The sequence below is a fragment of the Nasonia vitripennis genome, chromosome 2 (assembly GCF_009193385.2).
Source record: "Nasonia vitripennis strain AsymCx chromosome 2, Nvit_psr_1.1, whole genome shotgun sequence".
NCBI lineage: Eukaryota > Metazoa > Arthropoda > Insecta > Hymenoptera > Pteromalidae > Nasonia > Nasonia vitripennis.
In genome coordinates, this window is record NC_045758.1 from 8,124,408 (window position 1) to 8,144,506 (window position 20,099).

Genomic DNA, 20,099 nt, shown 5'->3' on the forward strand with positions numbered 1-20,099 from the left:
CAAATTTAATTCTAGTTTCTTGCATTGAAATTTACGTATTAAAATACAAAGTAAATAAAAGTGAAATTATCACAATATAAGGTGCTCCGTTAATTTTCAGGAAAATAAATGAATTATTTGAATATTAATAGATACAAAAAATTTTATTTTCAAAAATTCTTGATTTTTTGTACATCTTTATTATATTCAGCGCAAAGACTTTCAAATATTGAAAATAGCGCTTAAGTAATCAACAAGACAACCGTAACTATGTCTTTAGGTTCGTACAAAATTCATTTAATTCTTGATACATATATTAATAATTGTTTACAAGATATTATGGTAAATAAAATAGTGCTGATAAGCAAATAGAAAAAAAACTTAATTGTACACACATTGCTGCATAGTATAACAAAAACTTGATTATTGTAAAAATTACATATATGCTCGCATAACTTGCTTAAAATCTTTATACATTAATACATTACTTCTAGAAATTATTTGCGTGAATTAATCGAATGCCTTTTATCAGTTCTTTAGTTGTCTAATTAACAATTATTTGTTAAGGAGTTTGGCTATTTAACAATTAAACTTCTTAAACAAATTCTTGACTTCACAACAGATTAGCAAGTAAGAGAACTGATAATATTGGCATTAATTAACAATTAATTAATATTCACAATTGTAAAAAAATTTCAAATTAAATTTAATAAGATTTTAAGCATATTACAAAGTTTTCCTACTTTATAAACATAATGTGTCATTATTTATGAATGGAAATTTTTAATTTAGGAATATTCATAAATACATGATTGGAAAATTTCCATTCTAGATGTGGCACTTGAGTTGCATTTGTCATTCATTTCACTACTAGCCTTTTTTTAATATTTTCCTTTTTCTGAATGCATAGTCTTTGTCAAAATTTGAATCACCAACACTCACTCTTAGGTACTAACAAACAAACATACATACAAATTTCAAATCAAAACCACAGTTATTTCACGGATTCATTCACTGCAGAAGATGGCAATGCTAGAACAATAGTATGCTGACCCCCTCCTGATACTCGAAGAACTTTCACATCTTTTAACTGTTTGGATTCTATTATTGCGGGAACCTCAACATCTTCTTCCTCACCGGTACCAAGTTGACCACTGGTACCCATGCCCCAAGCATAAAGTTTTCCTGAAAATAATAATAATAATATAAATATCGCATGCGAATTTTTAAAAAGATCACTTAAAGAATTATTTCGTTCATTTACCAGATTCAGTCACAGCAAAAGATTGAGCACTACCAGCAGCAACATCAACACACTTCATTTGTTCAAGAGTAGGTACAGAAGTGAGTTCTGTAGCGTCAGATTCCACAGGACCAAGACCCAAACGGCCGTATTCTTTACGACCTATAACAAAAACTTTGCCTTCATCATCTAAAGCAATAGTGTGATGCTGTCCCGAACTAATTTGAGTCCAATTTTTATTGCTCAAGGTCTTAGAAACTTTTGGATGGAATTGTTTGTCAACTCCTTTAAGACCTGTAAAAAAAGTAGATAATCATTAGTTTTATTTTATATTTCATAAATATATAAGACAAATATATGAACATACCTATTTGACTGTAGTTATTTAAACCAAAGACATATATGTCACCACTGTGGGAGGCCTTTACAAATGTGGCATAAGTACCAGCCCAAATATTTTCAACTTCAACATGTTTACCTAGCTTGAAATAAACCTGGCCTGGTGAAAGTAGCTGATTGACTCCTTGACGACTATGTCTATCAGTCTTTCTTTCTGGTAAACGACCAAGTTGGCCTTGTTCACCACAGCCACAAGTGTAAATGTGTTTAGCACTATCTAATAATACTAAGTGATCAGCTCCTGATGCTATTTTTATAAATTTCTTCTGTAGTTGGATTTCAACGGGAAAACGTTCATTGTCTTTTGTCAATAATCCCATAGTCCCATGTGAATCCTGAAAATTCAACAGATAAAAATTATGATTAATATAGAAGTAGAAATTTAATTCATCTCAACTTAATTAATGAAAGTAACATATACCCTAAAGGATCCCCAAATAAATACACGACCATCGTCCAGAAGGGCAGCACTATGTGAATCTCCAGCTGTGACTTGGATGACAGGAGCGGGCAGTTCAACAAAACCTGGGACAGTTTCTGAACCTTCCTTACTTGTATCTCTACCAAGAGCCCCTTCATCATTACATCCAAAAGTCATGACTTTTCCTTCTTTGGTCAAACAGACATTGTGCATACCACCAGCTGCTATAGCAACAATATTTGTATGATCAGGAATCACAGCAAAACGAGTTTTTTCAAGCACATCTTCTCCTAAACCAAGTTGTCCAACATCGCCTTGGCCACATGCAAGAACAATGCCGCCTGTAGTGATTTCACGCAGTATGAGCCTGGTTTTAGAATCTGAAATAAAGTATTGGATATAAAATTCGTTTATGACTAAAGTTTGTCTTCTAATTTATTTAAACATGCATTATGTAAGAATAACTTTCTAAACTGACTATCGAATCAAAATAGGTTAATGAAAAGTTTTGAAAGTGTACAATATCTGTACTGATTCAGAATCTGAAATCAGAAGTAGACATTTTGGAATCAGATGACATGTAGTTGTGCAATTCTGGAAAGCATGCAAAACGTCACAGTACTGCTCCAAAATTGAAAATTCGTCAATAATTACCATCGTTTTCCACGGCTTTTTCCAGTTTACTCTTAACCTTGATACTTCTAGAACGCTTCACAGGTTTCGTGTCCTGTTGGGGCTCTTGCGCAGCTGGAGCTGGCCGTTTCGTCGTTTTCTTTGGCGGCACTGAAAGAGAGGTTAACTTTTATTGAACAATCCGAATCGCAAAAAGTACACTTGTTAAATCAAATATTTACGATTAATAGAAACAATTAGTAGTTTACATACTTTCTTTAAGTCACCAAAAAATTGTACTAGAGTCAGAAATCACTTTCCGAGCTGTTTACCGCCAAAAAGTCGTAACGGTTCTGGATCCCAAAAACGCATGAGAAATGCCGCGCCAAGACGGAGTCGCATATATATAGATACGACGCTACTATATATATATGTGTGTGCGTGGTGTTCACCGGAAGTGGAGAATGTGCATCAAATCGACTTTGGATTTCGGCTTGATTTGCATTTCGATATATAGCAAATATCGAAACCGTACGAGCTATTAGTTATAGACTAGTGAATTTAGCGCCCTATTGGCTATCACCGTTGCGATGCAAAAATAAACAAATGGTTCACGTTCGACAAATATTTGTTCATGACAAATGACAATAATACTGTAACAGTTACAACTATTTTTCGTAAGTCATTATTATAAATAAATAATTAGATTTTCGATATTTATTTTAATTTTTTAATCGTTACTTTGATTAATCAATTAATTTTTTTGTTTTTTATTTTTATATTAAAAATTTTATGATCATTGCAGTTTCTCATATGTTTTGCTTGTAAATGTAATTATTTAAAATTTTTACTCTGTAATAATTGTTTCATTGCAGATAAATATTTTTAGCAAGAAATCATATTTAAAATAATCTATGAGGCGTGGTATTTGCAATATGATCCACAAAAAATGTAGGAACAGCGTCTATCCTTTGTCAAATGTTCAACGATTCTCAGTTCCAGATGACAAAGTTTCTTGGGATGTGAGTTTTCCACAATATTCCCCAGTCATATACACATCAAAAGTTTTACAGGGAAAACCCTGGGCAGATCCTGATATTGGAGACTCATCCTTTACTCCTAAATGGAATGTGCTTGATGATGGCGGTACTGAAAATTTTTGTATCCCATTAATAGTTCAGTTAGAGAAAATAATACATGTTGAATAATTTATCTTGCAGGAAAAATCAATCGTATAAGCTATGTTTCCCAGTATTCTGTGGATCATGATAATTCACCTTTGAACCCTTGTGGTCGTACTGGAATAAAAGGTAGAGGTGTATTGGGTAGATGGGGACCAAATCATGCTGCAGATCCAATAGTTACAAAGTGGAAGAGGAGAAAGGATAATTCAATAGAAATTGAGCCAGCTACGAACAAACCAATACTTCAGTTTGTTGGCATTCAGAGGAGGGATAGCGGGGAATGGGCAATACCAGGTGGAATGGTAGATCCTGGTGAAAAAGTAACAACTACTTTACGGAGAGAATTTATGGAGGAAGCAATGAACTCTCTTGAAAAGAATCCAGATGAGTTAAAAAATGCTGAAAAAGTGATCACAGAGTTTTTTCAAGAGGGTGAAGAAATCTATAAAGGATATGTTGATGATCCAAGAAACACTGACAATGCTTGGATGGAGACAGTTGCATATAATTTTCACGACGAGACTGGAGAGATTGTTGGAAATATGAATTTGCAAGCTGGTGATGATGCAAAAAATGTAAGGTGGATAGATGTTAGTGATTCTCTGGTGCTTTATGCAAGTCACAAAGATCTTGTTTTAAAAGTGGCAGAAAAGCATAAATCCTACTGGTAAATGATATATAAAAGTTATATATTTATAAGAATAAAACAAAGTGTTTTTTGAATTACATCCAATTTTTGTTTTATTTTATTCTGGAAAATTTGTACAGACTAATTTTCAGTAGTAGGTAAACAGTTCAGTTTTTGTTTCTTGAACAGTCATCGTTGAGCACAATATTTACAGCTTTCTAAGCAGTGAAATAATCACAGATAACATTTCATTCAAAGAACTCGTTGGGAGTTAAAAAATACTTGAATGAGTTACAGAAAAATGATCAAACATCAAATTTGTCATCGACATTTTGATTCTATATACACGATATACTTTTTTTGTTTTGTATTCTAAAACTATTTACATAATCGATTGCATGTTGCTATGTACAACATATCATGCCAAAATATCTGTTTTACAAAGACTTTCTAGCCTTTTATAAAAATGAGTTAAAACGTAAAATGAAATGAATGATACTTAAAAGTATAAGTAAATTTACAGAGGTATTTGAGTTTTTCAAGGACCACTTTCTCCCACAGAGAGAATAGGTATGGCACTTCGTTCATTAATATTAAGCATTTCTAAAAACATATCTGTAGGACTTTTTCTGTCCATATCTTTTTCATATGAATTTATAAATTGATCTGACTGTATTGTATCAGTATTTAAGTCTGAGGTTAAAATATTGTTATAATTCATTAGTTTTGTAACAATATTGCTGTCTACACTACTGCTTATAGTTTTTGGTTCTAAATTATATTTAGACTTATGTTCCAGGTTCGGACGTTTCTTAAAAGACCTTTCCAATTGTAATGCCTTCAGGGCCTGAGTTTGTCCTTTCTTTGCAGCTTCTGTAAATAATTGCCTAGCAGTATCCAAATTTGTTCTAAGACCACCCTTTCCTTGAGCATGATAAATACCCAAATTGTACATGGCATCGGCGTGACCTTTATCAGCAGCTCTTTTATAATATTTAACAGCCTGAAAAAATGTAGAAATTTTAGATAAAGGAAATTTTGCTAGTTTTGTATAAATTTTATTATATTAACCTTTGCATAGTCCGTGGAAGTTCCTAAACCTAATTCATAGCACAGAGCCAAGTTAAACATACTAGCTGTTGATGATAAATTAGCACCGGTAGTAAAATGTTCAACAGCATCCTCGTATCGTTTTTCTTCTAAGGCTTTTGATCCGTAATCCAATTCTAACTCTCCCAAAATTGTTTCATGAGTGCACGCAAATTCATTAACTGCTTCCTTGAGAGCCTGAAATAAAAGGGCAGAATTGTCATCTTGCTATACACAGATGGATGGAAAGTTCTAGATAATATGGAAGATGTTTTAATTTCAAGGGCAGTGCATCAAAAGTGAAAGTATGTACCTCTTGAGCAGTGATAGGCCCATATGGTTGGTCAACATTGATATCACTGTTGATTAAAACTTCACTAGTGCCCTTGGGCTGGATAGGATTGCTTAACGGCAAAATGTACTTTGGCACTGGTAGTAAATGATTAAGTAGTCTGGAAGCTTGTATTTGAGGTTTTACGAATAGTCTGTTATGCCAGCTCTCAAAGTTTTTGTTGTCAATTTCAAACAATCTTCTTCTAATGCACAGAGACTGGCACACAACATAGCCAACTGCTAATACGCTAGACTGCAAAGAAACAACATACTCGATAAACAATAAGTACATGCATATCATTGGGTAATCCAGAAGCTATTAACCCATTGTGCAAGAATACATCGTAACTAGCTCGGATTCTGGAAATTGCGTTGTAACTAGAGTTTTATCAGAAAAACTCATCAATTTGCTTATCTTATCAAGACTCACCCAGCCTACAGCGTCAGTCCAGGTGTACTTGGCGTCGTACTTGTTTTGATACTCTTTGTCCTTGGCACCAGACTGTTTGGTATTTCCGCAGCAGTCATGATAAAAGGTCGAGAACTTGGGAGTTAGGATTTTTCCGTCAGAACAGATGACCTTCTTCTGCTCGGTGCTGTTGCCTCCGTTGCCATCCTGAGAGGTTTGCGAGTAGACGTTAGTACGGCAGGCTCGACGCTCCAGAGACTCGCGGATCCCTCGGGTCACGAACTTCCACATTCTTGGGTTGCTCTCGGGGAGAGTTAACTTGAAGGGGATGTCAGGCTAGTCGTGGATGGCGAAAGGGTCTTCGTCGATGTTGTCGTTTCGGATTTGTTTTTGTTTGTGTTTTACCTAAACCTAATGTTTTACTATATTACCTAACCTCAGGCGCCAGCCGAGTGCGCCTTCGAGAACAAAAACAACTACGCGCGATTCGCACTTTCTCGCGATGACCGCGACGTCCGCGACCCGATCAGCCGAGAATCGAGATGGCTGATGAGATGCGCAGTGCCGAAAATCAGCGTGCGCGCGCACACGAGTTTTGACTTTGTGCGCATTGTTGGCGCCCAATTTTGAATTCTTCGAGTTATATCAGGCGCGCCTTGTGTGTTTTTTTGGCCTAATGTTTGCAGATACTCGTCTTCGCTAAGCAAACGCAGTCGCCTTTTACTCGCGCGCTGCAAACTCTGCTGCAGTCGGTCTAAAAAAGCCTATCTTACGGCTTTGGTATAAACAACATGATAGTATACTTTTTTGTACACCTGGCTTGCTCTCTTAGTTTGCAAACTTATAATTTGCGTTTGAAATACTTTATAATTATTACCATTAAAAGCCATTTAAAAGCCACTCTCCAATCTCGTTAAAAGGCATATTCTTGAAATGTTACGCATGACGTCATTTAATCAACAAATTGCTTTGACTAATGCGAATAGAAAAAAATGCACGCGAAAAATAAAATTTCATCCCATATGCAATGCTTCACCGAAGAGCGAATTTTTATTTTAAACAAATTTTTTGAAAAATAAAACGCTGCCCTGGGACTTTGGAGTTATTTCGAAGCATTCGAGCGTAAATTTACTTTTCCGGATTCAAAAATACAATATTGGAAAAGGATATAGGAGCGAGAAAAGGAAATATATAAGGGACGAGAGAAAATAACGCAGTGCTTTCGTAAGGATCGATTTTTATTTACAAGAGTAAAATATTATGTACAAGATGGCGTCGAAGAGTGTCGCTTTTGGAAAGGTTCAGGGGGTACACAATTTCTCGAAGTTTGTTTTCTTAGCCACTGACAATTAAAACACAAAAAATGAAGTACCATCGAAAAATCATTTTACTTCCTTAATTATAACGTCGTCGCGTGAGAAAAATCCACTCTATATCATTCTCTCTCTCTCTCTCTCTCTCTCGCACCTCTCGCTCATGTATATCATATATAAGTATGTCGCACACTTTTGTCGCACAGTAATAATAATCATCATCATTATCATCATCGCAATCATTGCACTCTCCCATTCGCGCTCGAAATCTCTACGTTTCTTTTGTTTTCGTTTACATAAACATTGTGAATGTGTGTGTTTGTGTGTATAGACGTGTCCTCCCGCACATTGTCTCTCGCTCAACATTACAGTGTCTATATATCTTTTGTCGTACGTGTATCGTCATTCGCGTGCGTGCACGTTTGCATATATAATTCTCTCTTGCGCGTGTATAAGGGTGAGCGTCGTTCCTTGTGCATTTTTCCGCAGCAATCCCTCCTCTGTATGTATACATGTACTTGAACTTAGCTCTCTATGAATAACATCTCGATGCGGGTTCGTTTCTGTTATTCTCTCTCTAGCACTCGATCGTTCCAATAACTCTTTTTTCCTCCTGTATAATTCATACCGGGCGATCCGCTCCGCTCTCTCGCTCGCGTTCATCATCGGTATAGAAGACCACTCGCACTTTATCCTCTCTGTTTTGCGACTTGAAAACTCATCTGCAAAGAAGTGTCTCTCGCTGCTCCCGTATATAGCTTCGACTCTCTTTTCACGGAGAGTGAGAGAGGGAGGGAGAAAGAGCACCGCCGGAAGATTTCCCGAATCGCCGCATGACTGATCACAACCCGATCGAGTTCTATATACACATATATCTTAACGTTCTCCGTCTCTTTTTCTCTTATACACTCTAATTTAAGCGTATCTACCCGCACTCTCTCTCTCTCTCTCTCTCTCTCTCTCTCTCTCTCTCTCTCTCTCTCCTTCGGATCCTGCGCGCGCTATGCATCGCGTTTTCGAATGTCGCTGTGTGAGTACTTAACTCCCGCTCTTTCATCCTCATCCTCTCTTGTAAAAAAGGAGGCGATATATAGGGGGAGAGGGAGGACGAGGGGAAAGACTGAGCCGAAAGTCACGTCTTTGCCTCTCTCCCTCTCTCGCTCTCGGTCCTTTGTCGTTGCCTTTCGATTTAAAGCTCTTCCGAGCGTTTCTCGAGGAATAGCGACTTTCCATCCCTCTCTCGGGCCGACTTTCCGCTTGCACTTCTTCCTCTATTCTCTTTTGCGACTATCTCTCTCTCTCTCTCTCTCTCTCTCTCTCTCTCTCTCTCTCTCTCTCTCTTTCTCTCTCTCGCTTGCTCCTCGAGTGTGTATTCCCAAGAGCGCAGGAGCGAGCGAGCCAGGTAAATTGTAGACGCGGAAGACTGCCTTTATCTCTTTCTCGATATTTACCCGTACTTAACAATGACTCCGAATCGATGGTTTGTGCGTGGGCGAATACACTCACAGGAATATATGTATAAGAGAAGAGAGACCAAATTTTTTATCTCCGGCTGTTAATATTTATATATGACGGTTCTTCGGCTCTGATTCGTCCTCTTTCGTTTTCCCTTTCTTTTGCACTCGCACACACGGCTAGCTGTCCCTCTTAACGAGATCGTCGCCGCCTCGCCGCTCATCTTGGGCGCTTTTTACATCATACAGTGCATATACGACTACAGGTACACAGACACAAACGCACACAACAGGCGCTTCTCTCTCACGTGTTTCCTCTCGCTAATACACTGCCGCCGAGGCTATGGAGAGGGAGAGACGAGGTGTGTGTGTGTGTGTGTGTATGTATGTGTCTGTGTGTGTGTGAGCGTGGCTGTGTGTATCTCTCTGACTCTCCCTCTGGCACTCGGTGTCCCGCGTGTATCGCGCGTTTAGGTGTGTACTGTGTTGGTTGCTTTGTCACGAGGCGCTTGGTCCGCACATTATCTCAGCTTGCCGAGGAAGAAGGCGAGGGTCACGAGGATCGTCCGCGAGGTTGGCCAGCCCGCGGCTGTGTTCCCATGCTGCATCGCCGCCGGGTGCTCGCCTGAAACAGAGAGAAGATGCGCTTGTACTTTTTTCTTTCTTTTCTATATACGTATACTCGCTTTGTCATCGGGAATGGGAAAATAATGAGTGGGCGAAATTAGCCGGAAAATGTGATGTAACAACGGGCTTTATACGATGGATCATCGCCTCGCCGTTTTGATTAATGTGTGTGTGTGTCTGTGTACGAGCTTTAGCGCGTTTCTTTGTTTTGCCGCTCTCTTTTTTTCATGCTACTGATCCTGAGTGGACGAACGAGGGTTGTTACCGTTGATTGCGTAAGCTGATCGGCTGTACGCGAAATTGATCGATCGATCTCGTAATGAGAAACGTATCGGATTTTTGATATACTCAAAGTATACTCGAGCTCCGCGCAAAGTACGTTCGTTAAAGTTGTTCGGAAAGTAGTACGAGTCGAGTTTGGTAAGACGCGCGAGCGCATCTATAACTGGCTGTGTACACGAGGATCTATAAGGTTTCGGTTGGGATTGTAAATTTTAAACGAAGGAGGACATGCCATGCATCACGACGTTCTCCGTTAAAAGTGCATAATTTCTCAAGCGGGCATAACCGACGACGACGAAGCTCTTCGCACAACAACAATCGTAAGTCAGCGCCGAGATAGCAGAAAGAGAGAGAGAGAGAGAGAGAGAGGGAGTTAAGAAGAGAAAAATGTTTTAATAAAAATCAGTTTTCCTGCGCGCTCCATACGATTATGCAGAAAAGTTCTCTCAGTCTGATTATTTCTACGGTTGAGGTTGGAGGGGCCGCAGCGAGCTTTTTAGCCCTATTAACTTTAACGGCCAATTTCTCAACTTTCCCGTAAACGACTGTGCTAGTTTCGTAAGTTCCTCTCTTTTAAGACAAAACTTGTATACATCGAGGCATCCGCCGTTAAAAAGTTCCATATGCATTAAGATGCGCGCGCGGGGATAATATGAGCGAGAGAAAGAGAAAAAAAATCAATGATATACACACTCCTTTGGAAAATATTTCCCGTTTCGAGTGGAATATGCTTTACGACGATATTTTTAAAAGTTCTAAATTCGTTTGTTTAATCGTGAAATATACTTAAGTGCAGCACAGAACTGCCTTAAATAGTTGAGCATGACAGGATCAAAGTGTGCGTGCATAGGGCACAGACTAAAGGGATTGGCTACTTCGAGAGCACTTTTACAGCGCAAAGCATCGCGCGGATTAATTATTATCAAGCGAATTTTAATTACAGAGCGAACTTGTCCGCGTCGAATAATGAGCCTAAGCCGAGGCAAATAAAACTGCAATCAACTCCGCGCGATTCCCCGAGCTGTGAGAAAAAAAGTGTATCACATTGAAGCTCTCGCAAAGGTAAATCCCCGGATCCAATAAAAGCTCTCCCAACAAAGCTCCCTCTCGCACTTTGTAGAATCTCCCTGGAAATGCTTGAAAGAGCGCCAACGCGTCGCTGACGTCCCAGGAAAAAATTCCGATCGAACGAACGCCCCCGGCCGCTGCAGCGTAACCATATCCAAGCAATTTTCGATCGCGCGAAAGCCCTTGAGCTACAATGCGGCAGCGATCCGAACGAGTTACACGCTCTGCGGGGGGAATCAGTGGTACAATTAACTCGGCTCGCATTCCGCGTCGGAATTATTCATTATTGCCCGCTGGCCCGGATTTCTTTAGTCTCTTCCACGAGCTTTCTCTCTCTCACTCTCTCTCTCTCTCTCTCTCTCTCTCTCTCTCTCTCTCTCTCTAGCCACTGGCAGACCTCCAAAAGTCGAGCTGCACAACGTGCACATATTGTGTGTCCGCAGGAGGGAGAGGCCGTTCACCTCTGCGCAGTACTGTAGCCATCATCGTATCAGGCGTACGTTCGCCTTCTGTTCTCTCGTCGTTACTGTTGGGGTGGAATATACCGTGGGAGTAAAGCTGCGCGTGTCTGGCCAAGCTCGGATCAGATCTACTGACAACCAGAGTTACCGCAGTTCCATCTCGCTTTTTTCTCTCACTGAATAAGCTACATCCCAATCTCACCCTATAATTAGTTATACGCGCACCCGGACACTCCCCCATCGAAATCAAGTCACGTCACTTCCCACGAGCAAGAAATACGTAGTAAGTATATAACGAAGCATCAGAGAGAGAGAGAGAGAGAGAGAGAGAGAGAGAGAGAGAGAGAGAGAGAGAGAGGGAGAGAGAGATAGAGAGAGAGACAGGGACACGCTATCATCGGAGCAGCCAGCCAGGCACAGAGGCGCGCACGGATGATTGGCAACCAATACCCAGAGAAAGTCGGCGCCGCACGCTACTCACAGAGCGTAACATCCCTCGCAACGGCAGCTTCCATCTGCTGTAGCTGCTGCTGTGCTGACTGGCCTGCTGCTGCTGTTATGTGCGCGCGCGCAGTCTAATGACTAGAAGCGAGACTAATTGCATCTCACAGGCCAGCGAGCCTCTTCAGCCGGCCATGTAGTGCGTGGCGCGTGGACTGCAGCCGGTGCAGATTGCGCGAGCCGAGCTGGCCACTATACGGAAACCGGAAGCAGCGTCATCGTAACGAGCCACTGCTACTGCTGCTGCTACTTCGATACAACGAGTAGCTATTCGTCTTGCTCTCTCCCTGTCGCGCGGCAGATATGGCTGATCTGGCCTTCGACGCGGCTTTTTTGCATATTAACCCGTTTTCCCACCTATTTCCGCTCGAGAATAGTCGGAGCTTTTTCCATGCGTCGCTTCAGGCCATACGCAGCGTGTGAATTTCTCTCCCGAGGAAAAGCTGCTAAGTATATAGAAGAGGCTCATTAAACCTAAAGCCGGCACACACACTGCGTTGACACCGTTCGCGACTCTCCTTCTCTTTTGCTCTCGCTTCTCGAGTCATGGTATTATAGCGTGTTTGCAGGAAACTCGCGCACGCGCTGCTTAAGTTAATCATCGCAGCTGCTAATTGCGCGTCGGCTACTCCATACACTTTCTCTCTCTCTCTCTCTCTCTCTCTCTCTCTCTCTCTCTCTCTCTCTCTCTCTCTCTCTCTCTCTCTCTCTCTCTGTTTGCTCGCGTGCGCGTCTGTGTGTTTTCACGCGTGAGTTGAGCTTGTTTTGGCGGCCGAGATGATTGCTCGTCGGAGATTGTTGCGCGAAAGTTTAATCGCAGCGGTGCTGCTGAGCTGCGAGAGCTATACTATGTTGATATGCGTGTGCGTTATTGTCTTTGAGCCGTGTGAGGCATTAATGCAAGTTTGTTAATTAACTGTAATGGAAGAGATTGGCGCGCGGGATTCGACATCTGCGAGATTCAGGCTACTCGCAGATAAGCACGTCAAAGACAATATGCCAGAGACAGAGATGAAGATTATCGGTTCATTTACGTAATGACGTCGAGAGTCGCTGTTTACGCGGAGGAAAAAATGCTTTGCGATGATAACGAAAGCTTTTGGTGAAATACGCAAAGAACCGTGAAAGTTAACAAAATAGTATGTAGCTTTGTTACTGCCAACCATTTTTTTTGCGTGAGTATCGCTTTCGCGGATTGAGAGCTAGTTTTTAGATTCAAGTTCTTTGATTGACGATGACTGGCGGTTTCAATGTTTCAGTGTAACTCGAATTGTCTTCCCTCGAAAAGGTTTCAGCTTTCAAAGTGCAGCGACTGCACAAAGTTTTCAACAATATATTTTAGCACGTCAAGTCTGATTTCAACGATTTCATTTCAATTACTAGTTCCCCAATCGATCGCGAAATTAGATCTTCGCACGCCGACGTATAACCCATTAATTTTTCAAAGCTCGCCCAAAATAATGGGTCCCCGAAAGAACAAACACAAAAGCCGCGTACAGATCGCTGGCAATCAAACACCGGCGCGATAACGATCTCCCCGCGTATAACCCGCACACACACACTCAAGGAACCGCAGCGATTGGCATCGCAGGAAACATAATGGAGCGAGCGCGTCGGGCCCACATGAATCGCGCCGTGTCGCACAGGCACAATTAGCCGCCGACAACGTCCCCCCACTGGCCGGTATAATTGAAAGGCTCGTCGTTCGCGTCGGATACGCGGCTCAATAAAACGGCCTAATCGCCCACGCTAGTCTTCGGTTATTGTACATAACCGACCAGCCGTACGCGCGGGAGAGAGACTTTTCAAAATCTCTATACAGAGAACACAACGGCGCGTATGACGATTCATGTGCGCGCGACTCGTTCGAAATTTGACGGGGTTAATGCGCTCGCTGACCGATATATGTCCTCGCGGCGTCGCCGGCGTGTATATAGTTGGCAGACGCACAGGATGTAGGTGGTACCCGAAGCTAATGCCAATTTTCAACGGGAATTTCGGCGCGAATCGATCTGGTGTCACTGTCAGAACTCGAAAGTATTGAATTTAATGAGAATTATAGCGCGAATAGCGGCCCGATGAGATGTATTAATGAAATTCAGAATTTTCGGATTTAGGACGATGGACACTAATCGATCCACGCACCGGTTATTGTGTTTCAAGCTCGTTCCGCTATACGTCCAGATGAACGGATCTATACTAACCATCGGTTTTCGTGACCGTTCACGCGTGCATAACTACAATAATAAAATCCCTAAAAAATAGCCTCTAATACAAGACAACGTCTCTCCATAATCATTCACTACCCAATCACACAGCTCCTCGCGCCTGCGTATACCGACGCGCGAAAATCGACAAATCGAGCGTGTACCAACGAGGATTGCGTTTACACACACACACACACACACACACACATAAATCTCGAGCCTCCGAGCAAACACGCGTTCGAAATTCGTGCGCGCGAATCGTGTCCGTATACACTATCGCTTCGCACATAATCTCTTTTCGCGAATTTGCATTGCCGCGCTGCTGCATTTTTTACACACACATACGCGCGAACTCCTTGCGCGGCATCAGCGAGAGATAAACATATGCTCGCGCGTTCGCACGCATTATTGTTTATTCACTCGTTCGCTCGCGAGGGGAACCTTACGTATTGGAAGAGCAATACACAGTGTCGGGAGCAAACGAGAGCTGCACGTTCGGCCAATATTTGCCGAAAGTGTACGGCCTTTCGATGCGTACGCGCGTCGGCCGTGTTTGCGAGGCGCTCGGAGTTCTGATGCAACATTTAATTTGTCTTCGCCGTTCCATGCATGCGTATGATTGTTCGGGAGGCTTTGGTATAAAAAATTTGCTGAATTGCTGCGGAATAAAATATTTGCTGATCGGTATTTGCCTCCGGTGGTGATTGGTATTAATTAATCCTTGCCAAGCGCGTAATTGGCACATCTCGTGTTTACGCGAAGAATCTCGAGCTTTAATAACGAGCTTTTGTTTATATGGTTTTATTACGAATTATTTTTCGTACTATAAGTCATATGCTGGTCATGAATGCGATAGCGTAATGAGCGAGCGAGCGCGTAATAATCAAAATTTCAATCAAACGAAGCCTATCAATTTCAGCTCCGATAAAGCGTTCAATCTATATATATCGTATATGGACAGCGAAGCCTATCACGCGCGAGTAATCTTCCGCTGGTCCCTGTCCCGCTATCATCAATTAGACAGTGTATACAGGGGGAGATAACTTTGCGGCGAGATCTGTCATTTGCGAGGATTCACCTTCGATTTTCATAGTATAAGCTCTCTATAGCCTTCGTCCCTTTGATAGACGACGCGCCGAAACTAAAGCGTCATCCCGATTAGCTCAGCGCGTGAATCCCATATCACGAGCTATAGCTTTCGAGCGTATGTGACGGGATGAAATAAAAAAATTCTCCCCCGCCACGGATCATATTTTTGGTAAACCGATTAAACGAGTATCGCGCGCTGCGGTGTGAGCAACGGACCACATCGATCGAGAGTAAGCGATCGGAGTCGCGGTGGCGCGCTTTGATAAGTTCGTTTGGCGCCCGAGCAATCGAATTAGCCTCGAAATTTCGCCGAGGCTCCGCGCGGTGAAAAAGGAAAATAAAATCTTGCCTCGCGAGCAATGCCTCTCACCCCCTAGAGTCGATAATCGAGCTCGAGGCGCTGTGTTGTCCGGCGCGAATTCGGTGATTGATTTTTCGATTTTTACGAAACGTACATCGACGTCTGGAGAGAAAAGGAGCAAGTTTCGCTCGAAATTCATTAACTTCTACCGCGCTCGCGCGCAAGGAAACATCGGAAAGTCATTTGTCATTTGGCTTTTGAGAGCGCGCGGAAAAGGGAGCGAGAAAGTCGAAGAGCGCGCGCGAGCTAAGTAAAGTAGTGCTACACACACACACACACACTTGGAAATCTATTTTCCACTTCAATTTATGTTCCAAGGCGTTTTGCATCATTTATTCGGCCGATGTAAATGCGGACTCGGAGTTCGAACTTTTAGCTTTTCCACCTCGTGCTTTATGCAGTTTCTCGCGACAGTTTGTATTGTAGTTTATAGTTCGAGAGAGATAGAGAGGGCGAAACTCCGATGAAAATTATGTTAAATGCATGAGCGCATTTAGCCGCTTGTTTGTCCAGGCGAACTCGAAGCTGCACGATCGGTTTATCGCACAAATCATTCCCTGAAATCCGACTCGAGACGGTCTTCTATATAATGTAGGGGGACACTTTTGCGCGTCTGACCGCATCCCTCGCAATACTACTGATTTCTATACGTATACTCTTCGAGAAAAAAAATCGAGCTTTGATTCGTGCAATTTTTTTCCCGACGCGAGAGAGCTAATTCTCGGAATGATCGGCACACGCGGGAAGAGTAATTTAGTTTCGAAGTGTCGAGGGAAAATGCGGGGGATGTTTCATTTTCGTTATTTTTTTCCATCTCTCTCCTCTCTCTCTCTCTCTCTGCGGCTCGGTACGCTCCAACGGGTTTGCGAAAGGAAGGAAATGGCTCACCGTTGATCACGTGCACGTTGACGCTCGCTCTCTCCGCGGCCGTCGGGACGCAACTGTAATTCCCAGTGTCGGTCGACCTTATTCGGTTGATCTTCAATCTGAAAATAAAAAGCCAGAGGTTTTTATGCGTCAAAGGATATTATATAACGTACACGACGACGCATGCTACGTGCTGGAAAAATTTCAGCGAGATCGACCTTTCGATGCGACATCGAGCGATCGTCCCCCGTCGTAGCATCCGTTATAACGGCGAACACTCGCGCGTTATACCAATGTGACGCGAGCGTCTCGATTCATTAGCCCGTAACATCAGATGGATCGGAGCGAAACCATTGCTCGTCTGGGCCATATAGCAGCGAGCAGTGTGACGACAATGCCATCGCGGGGGATATAACAAGCGGGCGCGATCCTTTGGAATTGCACCACTTACTTGGAGGTGAGGGCATCGCTCCACTCGGTCTCCACGACGATCCTCGGCTCCGTGTCGACGTCGTTCGCCGATATCGTCGAGGTCGTAACGAGCGTACTGCCCCGGTACCAATTGACGGTGCCGAGGTTGTGCGGACCTTGCGACATGACGCAGGTCAGCGTCAGCGAGCTGCCCGTCTTGACGATGATGTCCGAGGCGCCCGTTATCCTGGCTCGTGCCTCTGAAACACGCCAACGCGGACGACTTTAGTCTCTCTCCCTCTCCATACACTTGAATGTATGTATGTATCTGTACGCATAGTGTACGCGCATCGACGAGAGCCATTCCATTGCGACAGCTGTGCAGCAGCGCTGGCTGCTCGATTTGCACCGAGTGCCACGTATATAGCCTACTCTCTGCGTATAGGCTCTGCCGAATCGAGGGCTTTCTCGTCAAAGGGTTATAGGTATGCTTTTGTGCGTACACACGTAGAGCGTTTGTTTAATGATTTTTATACGCCCGCGAATCTGCGCGTCTCTCTACTACTATGTGCGCTTTTTTTCTAGGTCGAAAGCCCGCTCCGGAGTAATGGATTTTTCATAGCGTATAGGCTTGTTGGAGATTGGGATTTTGAAAATTGAAAAGCTCGCTCGCGCTGTACTTATACACAACGGGGGACATTTTGTTATATATATATAATTACCGACGTATTTAGCTGGTATAATCTCCTCGCGAAATTTCCAACCATTATATACGTATACATCATCGCTGCAGCGAGATCCATAGTTTAAGGATACTTCGAATATCGCGCAGCGTCAGATCACCCTTGAAATAAACGAATCCGCGAATAGCTTTGGAATTACATTGTTCTCGAATACTTTGCAAATCAGCGTGCCCGTCATAATTTGCCGTTTTTTAAGTATACCTACACCCACGAGCGTCGCATGATTTATTCATACGCAGTCGCAACGCGTATACGCACTGCGGAAACAATCCGACTGATAGATTTAAACGGCCGGTGCTCGCGGATTTGGCGAAATTAATATTATAATGTAGGAAAAGCTCACGAGCGTGCGTGAGTTATTAGCGGCGTTTCTCACGCTCCAATTGTCCCGATTTTTTCGCCGATAAATCAGTCGCTTTCGAAATCCATCCCCGGTTATATATATAACGTATATATGCACACAGGGGCCCGCATATCGTGGAATTTTAAACGACGACGAGGACTCTGCACCGCAGTGGCTAATTAATCGCGCCTCTTATGACCGGCTTCATTACTATACGCGCGCGACCCTCTAAATAAATAAAGAGCTGTCCGGTAGCGCGATGTTTAGTCAGGAATGAAGATCTCGCGAACTTTTTTTTTATAGCTCTCTGCCCTCTCTCTCTCTCTTCAATCTTTCACTCGGTGCTTTTTTCCTCCTATCTCTCTCTCCGGCCACTTCATTTCAGTCCTAGAGAGGCAAAGCTCCGACGTCTCTTATCGCGCTCACGCAGCTGCGCCCTACTCCGCAAACAAAATCTTCGCGGCGGTTACAGTCGGGTATTGTACAACACGCCGACTTTTGCGTGTTATGTATACGCAGAGCGCACGCAAAAAACCTCGCGTACCTCGTGTGTCTCGCTTCTCCGGCGAGCGATAACGCTGCGAGTTATTGGCCCGGAAGTGGTTAAGCGCTCGCCCGAGTAGGTAATTACGATAGTATAAGCAATGTCTCGAGTAGATTTCACGCGTTCTCTCTCTCTCTCTCTCTCTCTCTCTCTCTCTCTCTCTTTCAGTCGTAAATCCCGTGCCCTTGCCCACTTGAGAGGGAGGGGGAGAGAGAAGGCATCTTTAACGAGCAAATGTAGCGTCATTAACGAGCAATTCAACCCGGCCGTTTGTCGTGTCGGCTCATAAAGCCAAAAGCGAGCGACCGAGAGTGCGCCGCGTATAGAGAGACAGATAGACGCGTGTATAAGAGAGAGGGAGAAAAAGACCGAGCGCTGAAAGCTTGAGAGATTCGCGTATTGAAAGTTAAGACTCTTGGGGGGACTCGAGAGAGCCGCGCTTCTGTGTACATCTACTTTTTCGCCGCCGATGCCACTTGCGGCTGCGGGAAACAGAACGCGCGATCTTTGCGTCGGATGCTTCTCCCTTTCCGCTGTGTGTATACGTGTCCGTGTGTTTGGTTTCTCTCGCCTCTCTGTACCAACCGTCTGCAATGCTCTCTTTGCCTTTTTTCGCGACGGGGGCGTAATGAAAGCTTGTGGGGAGAAGGAGCACTTTAATGCCTCTTATGATGTCGATGTAACGGCTACGACGAGGGCTTGGCTCGTTATTTTTTTCTTCCTTTGCCCTATACACGAGAGAAAAAGTCGTCGAGCCGTTTATTGCTAATTGTTTGAGAGCGCCTTGTCGCTTTTTATTGAAACCGTGCTTTGAAATTGCAACGCGGTTTTATTATTGCGGCGCAATCTGATTACAAGCGTTTGCATCCGTACTATCGAACTATATTAGCGCCATTTCCTATCGATTTCAACGAAAGTGAATTTTCAACTCGATTGTGTACTAGTCGTCTGCTTGATTGAATCAAAACTGATCGAGTATAAAAGTTGAACCTGATCGATGAGTCTGCAATTTACACTTTGCATTCGATAGAACAGGATGGAACTTGAATCTTCATCAGCTCTCTGGTGCGCAAAGTTAAAACGGAATAAAAATCGGCCCCCGCCGCAACTTATTAAGAGAAAGAAAAAGATGATATAACTCGAGCGGTTGAAATAACTGACCTGAAATAAGTTTATCCGATCACAAGAAGTCGTAAAGTGATCGCTCGATTGACTTGATTTTTAATTGCATTACCGGCAAGAATGAGAAAAGAGATCCTACCCTATTAAATCTTCGCAACTCTCCTTTTTTCCAACAGAGATATTATTAAAGAGGGCATATATATTTCTGCTTCGAAGGAATAGCGGTAAATTAGATTGACCCACTGGTGAGTCTTCTGCGCACATTCAAAACAGGTTAGCCTTTATAAAACCGGCCGAGCTGATATTTTGCTATAATAAAGAAACGCTTTCGATCGAGACTAATGTCATTTGGCGACATATAATACATAATCATATAATCATAAAATTAGGTCAATCGAAAATTCCCTTC

The 20,099-nt window shown here is 42.7% G+C and overlaps 4 protein-coding genes across 5 annotated transcripts in view; 1 reads left to right on the forward strand and 3 right to left on the reverse strand.

The window, feature by feature from the left end:
• Positions 1–124: 124 nt before the first annotated feature.
• Positions 125–3,203, reverse strand: LOC100119585 (regulator of chromosome condensation). The gene is made up of 6 exons (XM_031923828.2): positions 2,928–3,203; positions 2,697–2,825; positions 2,043–2,422; positions 1,590–1,956; positions 1,244–1,516; positions 125–1,164 (listed from the first exon to the last, which is right to left on the reverse strand). Coding segments are annotated over exons 1-6 (1,341 nt in total). The 5' UTR covers positions 2,929–3,203; the 3' UTR covers positions 125–973.
• LOC100119547 (ADP-ribose pyrophosphatase, mitochondrial) lies at positions 3,159–4,571 on the forward strand. Of its 2 annotated transcripts, none has more exons than XM_001603253.4 (3): positions 3,159–3,331; positions 3,530–3,800; positions 3,875–4,571. In XM_001603253.4, exons 2-3 carry the CDS (start codon positions 3,569–3,571, stop codon positions 4,507–4,509), a joined length of 867 nt encoding a protein of 288 aa, XP_001603303.2. In that variant the 5' UTR covers positions 3,159–3,331; positions 3,530–3,568; the 3' UTR covers positions 4,510–4,571. The 2 variants fall into 2 exon arrangements, with proteins under 2 accessions (XP_001603303.2, XP_008208091.1); XM_008209869.4 differs by having other exon boundaries at positions 3,193–3,331; positions 3,651–3,800.
• On the reverse strand, positions 4,553–6,850 carry LOC100119518 (DAP3-binding cell death enhancer 1). The gene is made up of 4 exons (XM_001603230.5): positions 6,319–6,850; positions 5,869–6,141; positions 5,538–5,753; positions 4,553–5,469 (listed from the first exon to the last, which is right to left on the reverse strand). Exons 1-4 carry the CDS (start codon positions 6,586–6,588, stop codon positions 5,005–5,007), a joined length of 1,224 nt encoding a protein of 407 aa, XP_001603280.1. The 5' UTR covers positions 6,589–6,850; the 3' UTR covers positions 4,553–5,004.
• A 667-nt stretch (positions 6,851–7,517) lies between these two features.
• LOC100119453 (zwei Ig domain protein zig-8) overlaps positions 7,518–20,099 on the reverse strand; it is a 236,268-nt gene continuing 223,686 nt past the window's right edge. The window contains exons 4-6 of the mRNA XM_016982255.2: positions 16,979–17,198; positions 16,549–16,646; positions 7,518–9,689 (exon numbers count right to left, since the gene is read on the reverse strand). Of these exons, the coding sequence (XP_016837744.1) occupies positions 9,586–9,689; positions 16,549–16,646; positions 16,979–17,198 (422 nt within the window). The 3' untranslated portion in view covers positions 7,518–9,585. The remainder of the gene's footprint in view (positions 9,690–16,548; positions 16,647–16,978; positions 17,199–20,099) is intronic.

Excerpts from the sequence above, each read along its gene's own strand:
- LOC100119585 (XM_031923828.2), bottom strand. Across the intron at positions 2,423-2,696 it reads AAAAGCCGTGGAAAACGATG|ATTCTAAAACCAGGCTCATA; the intron begins GTAATTATTGAC and ends ACTTTATTTCAG. Across the intron at positions 1,517-1,589 it reads AAATAACTACAGTCAAATAG|GTCTTAAAGGAGTTGACAAA; the intron begins GTATGTTCATAT and ends CTTTTTTTACAG.
- LOC100119547 (XM_001603253.4), top strand. The coding sequence starts at position 3,569 with ATGAGGCGTGGTATTTGCAATATGATCCACAAAAAATGTAGGAACAGC. Across the intron at positions 3,801-3,874 it reads GAATGTGCTTGATGATGGCG|GAAAAATCAATCGTATAAGC; the intron begins GTACTGAAAATT and ends TTTATCTTGCAG.
- LOC100119518 (XM_001603230.5), bottom strand. The coding sequence starts at position 6,588 with ATGTGGAAGTTCGTGACCCGAGGGATCCGCGAGTCTCTGGAGCGTCGA. Across the intron at positions 6,142-6,318 it reads GGACTGACGCTGTAGGCTGG|TCTAGCGTATTAGCAGTTGG; the intron begins GTGAGTCTTGAT and ends GTTTCTTTGCAG. Across the intron at positions 5,470-5,537 it reads CTTCCACGGACTATGCAAAG|GCTGTTAAATATTATAAAAG; the intron begins GTTAATATAATA and ends ACATTTTTTCAG.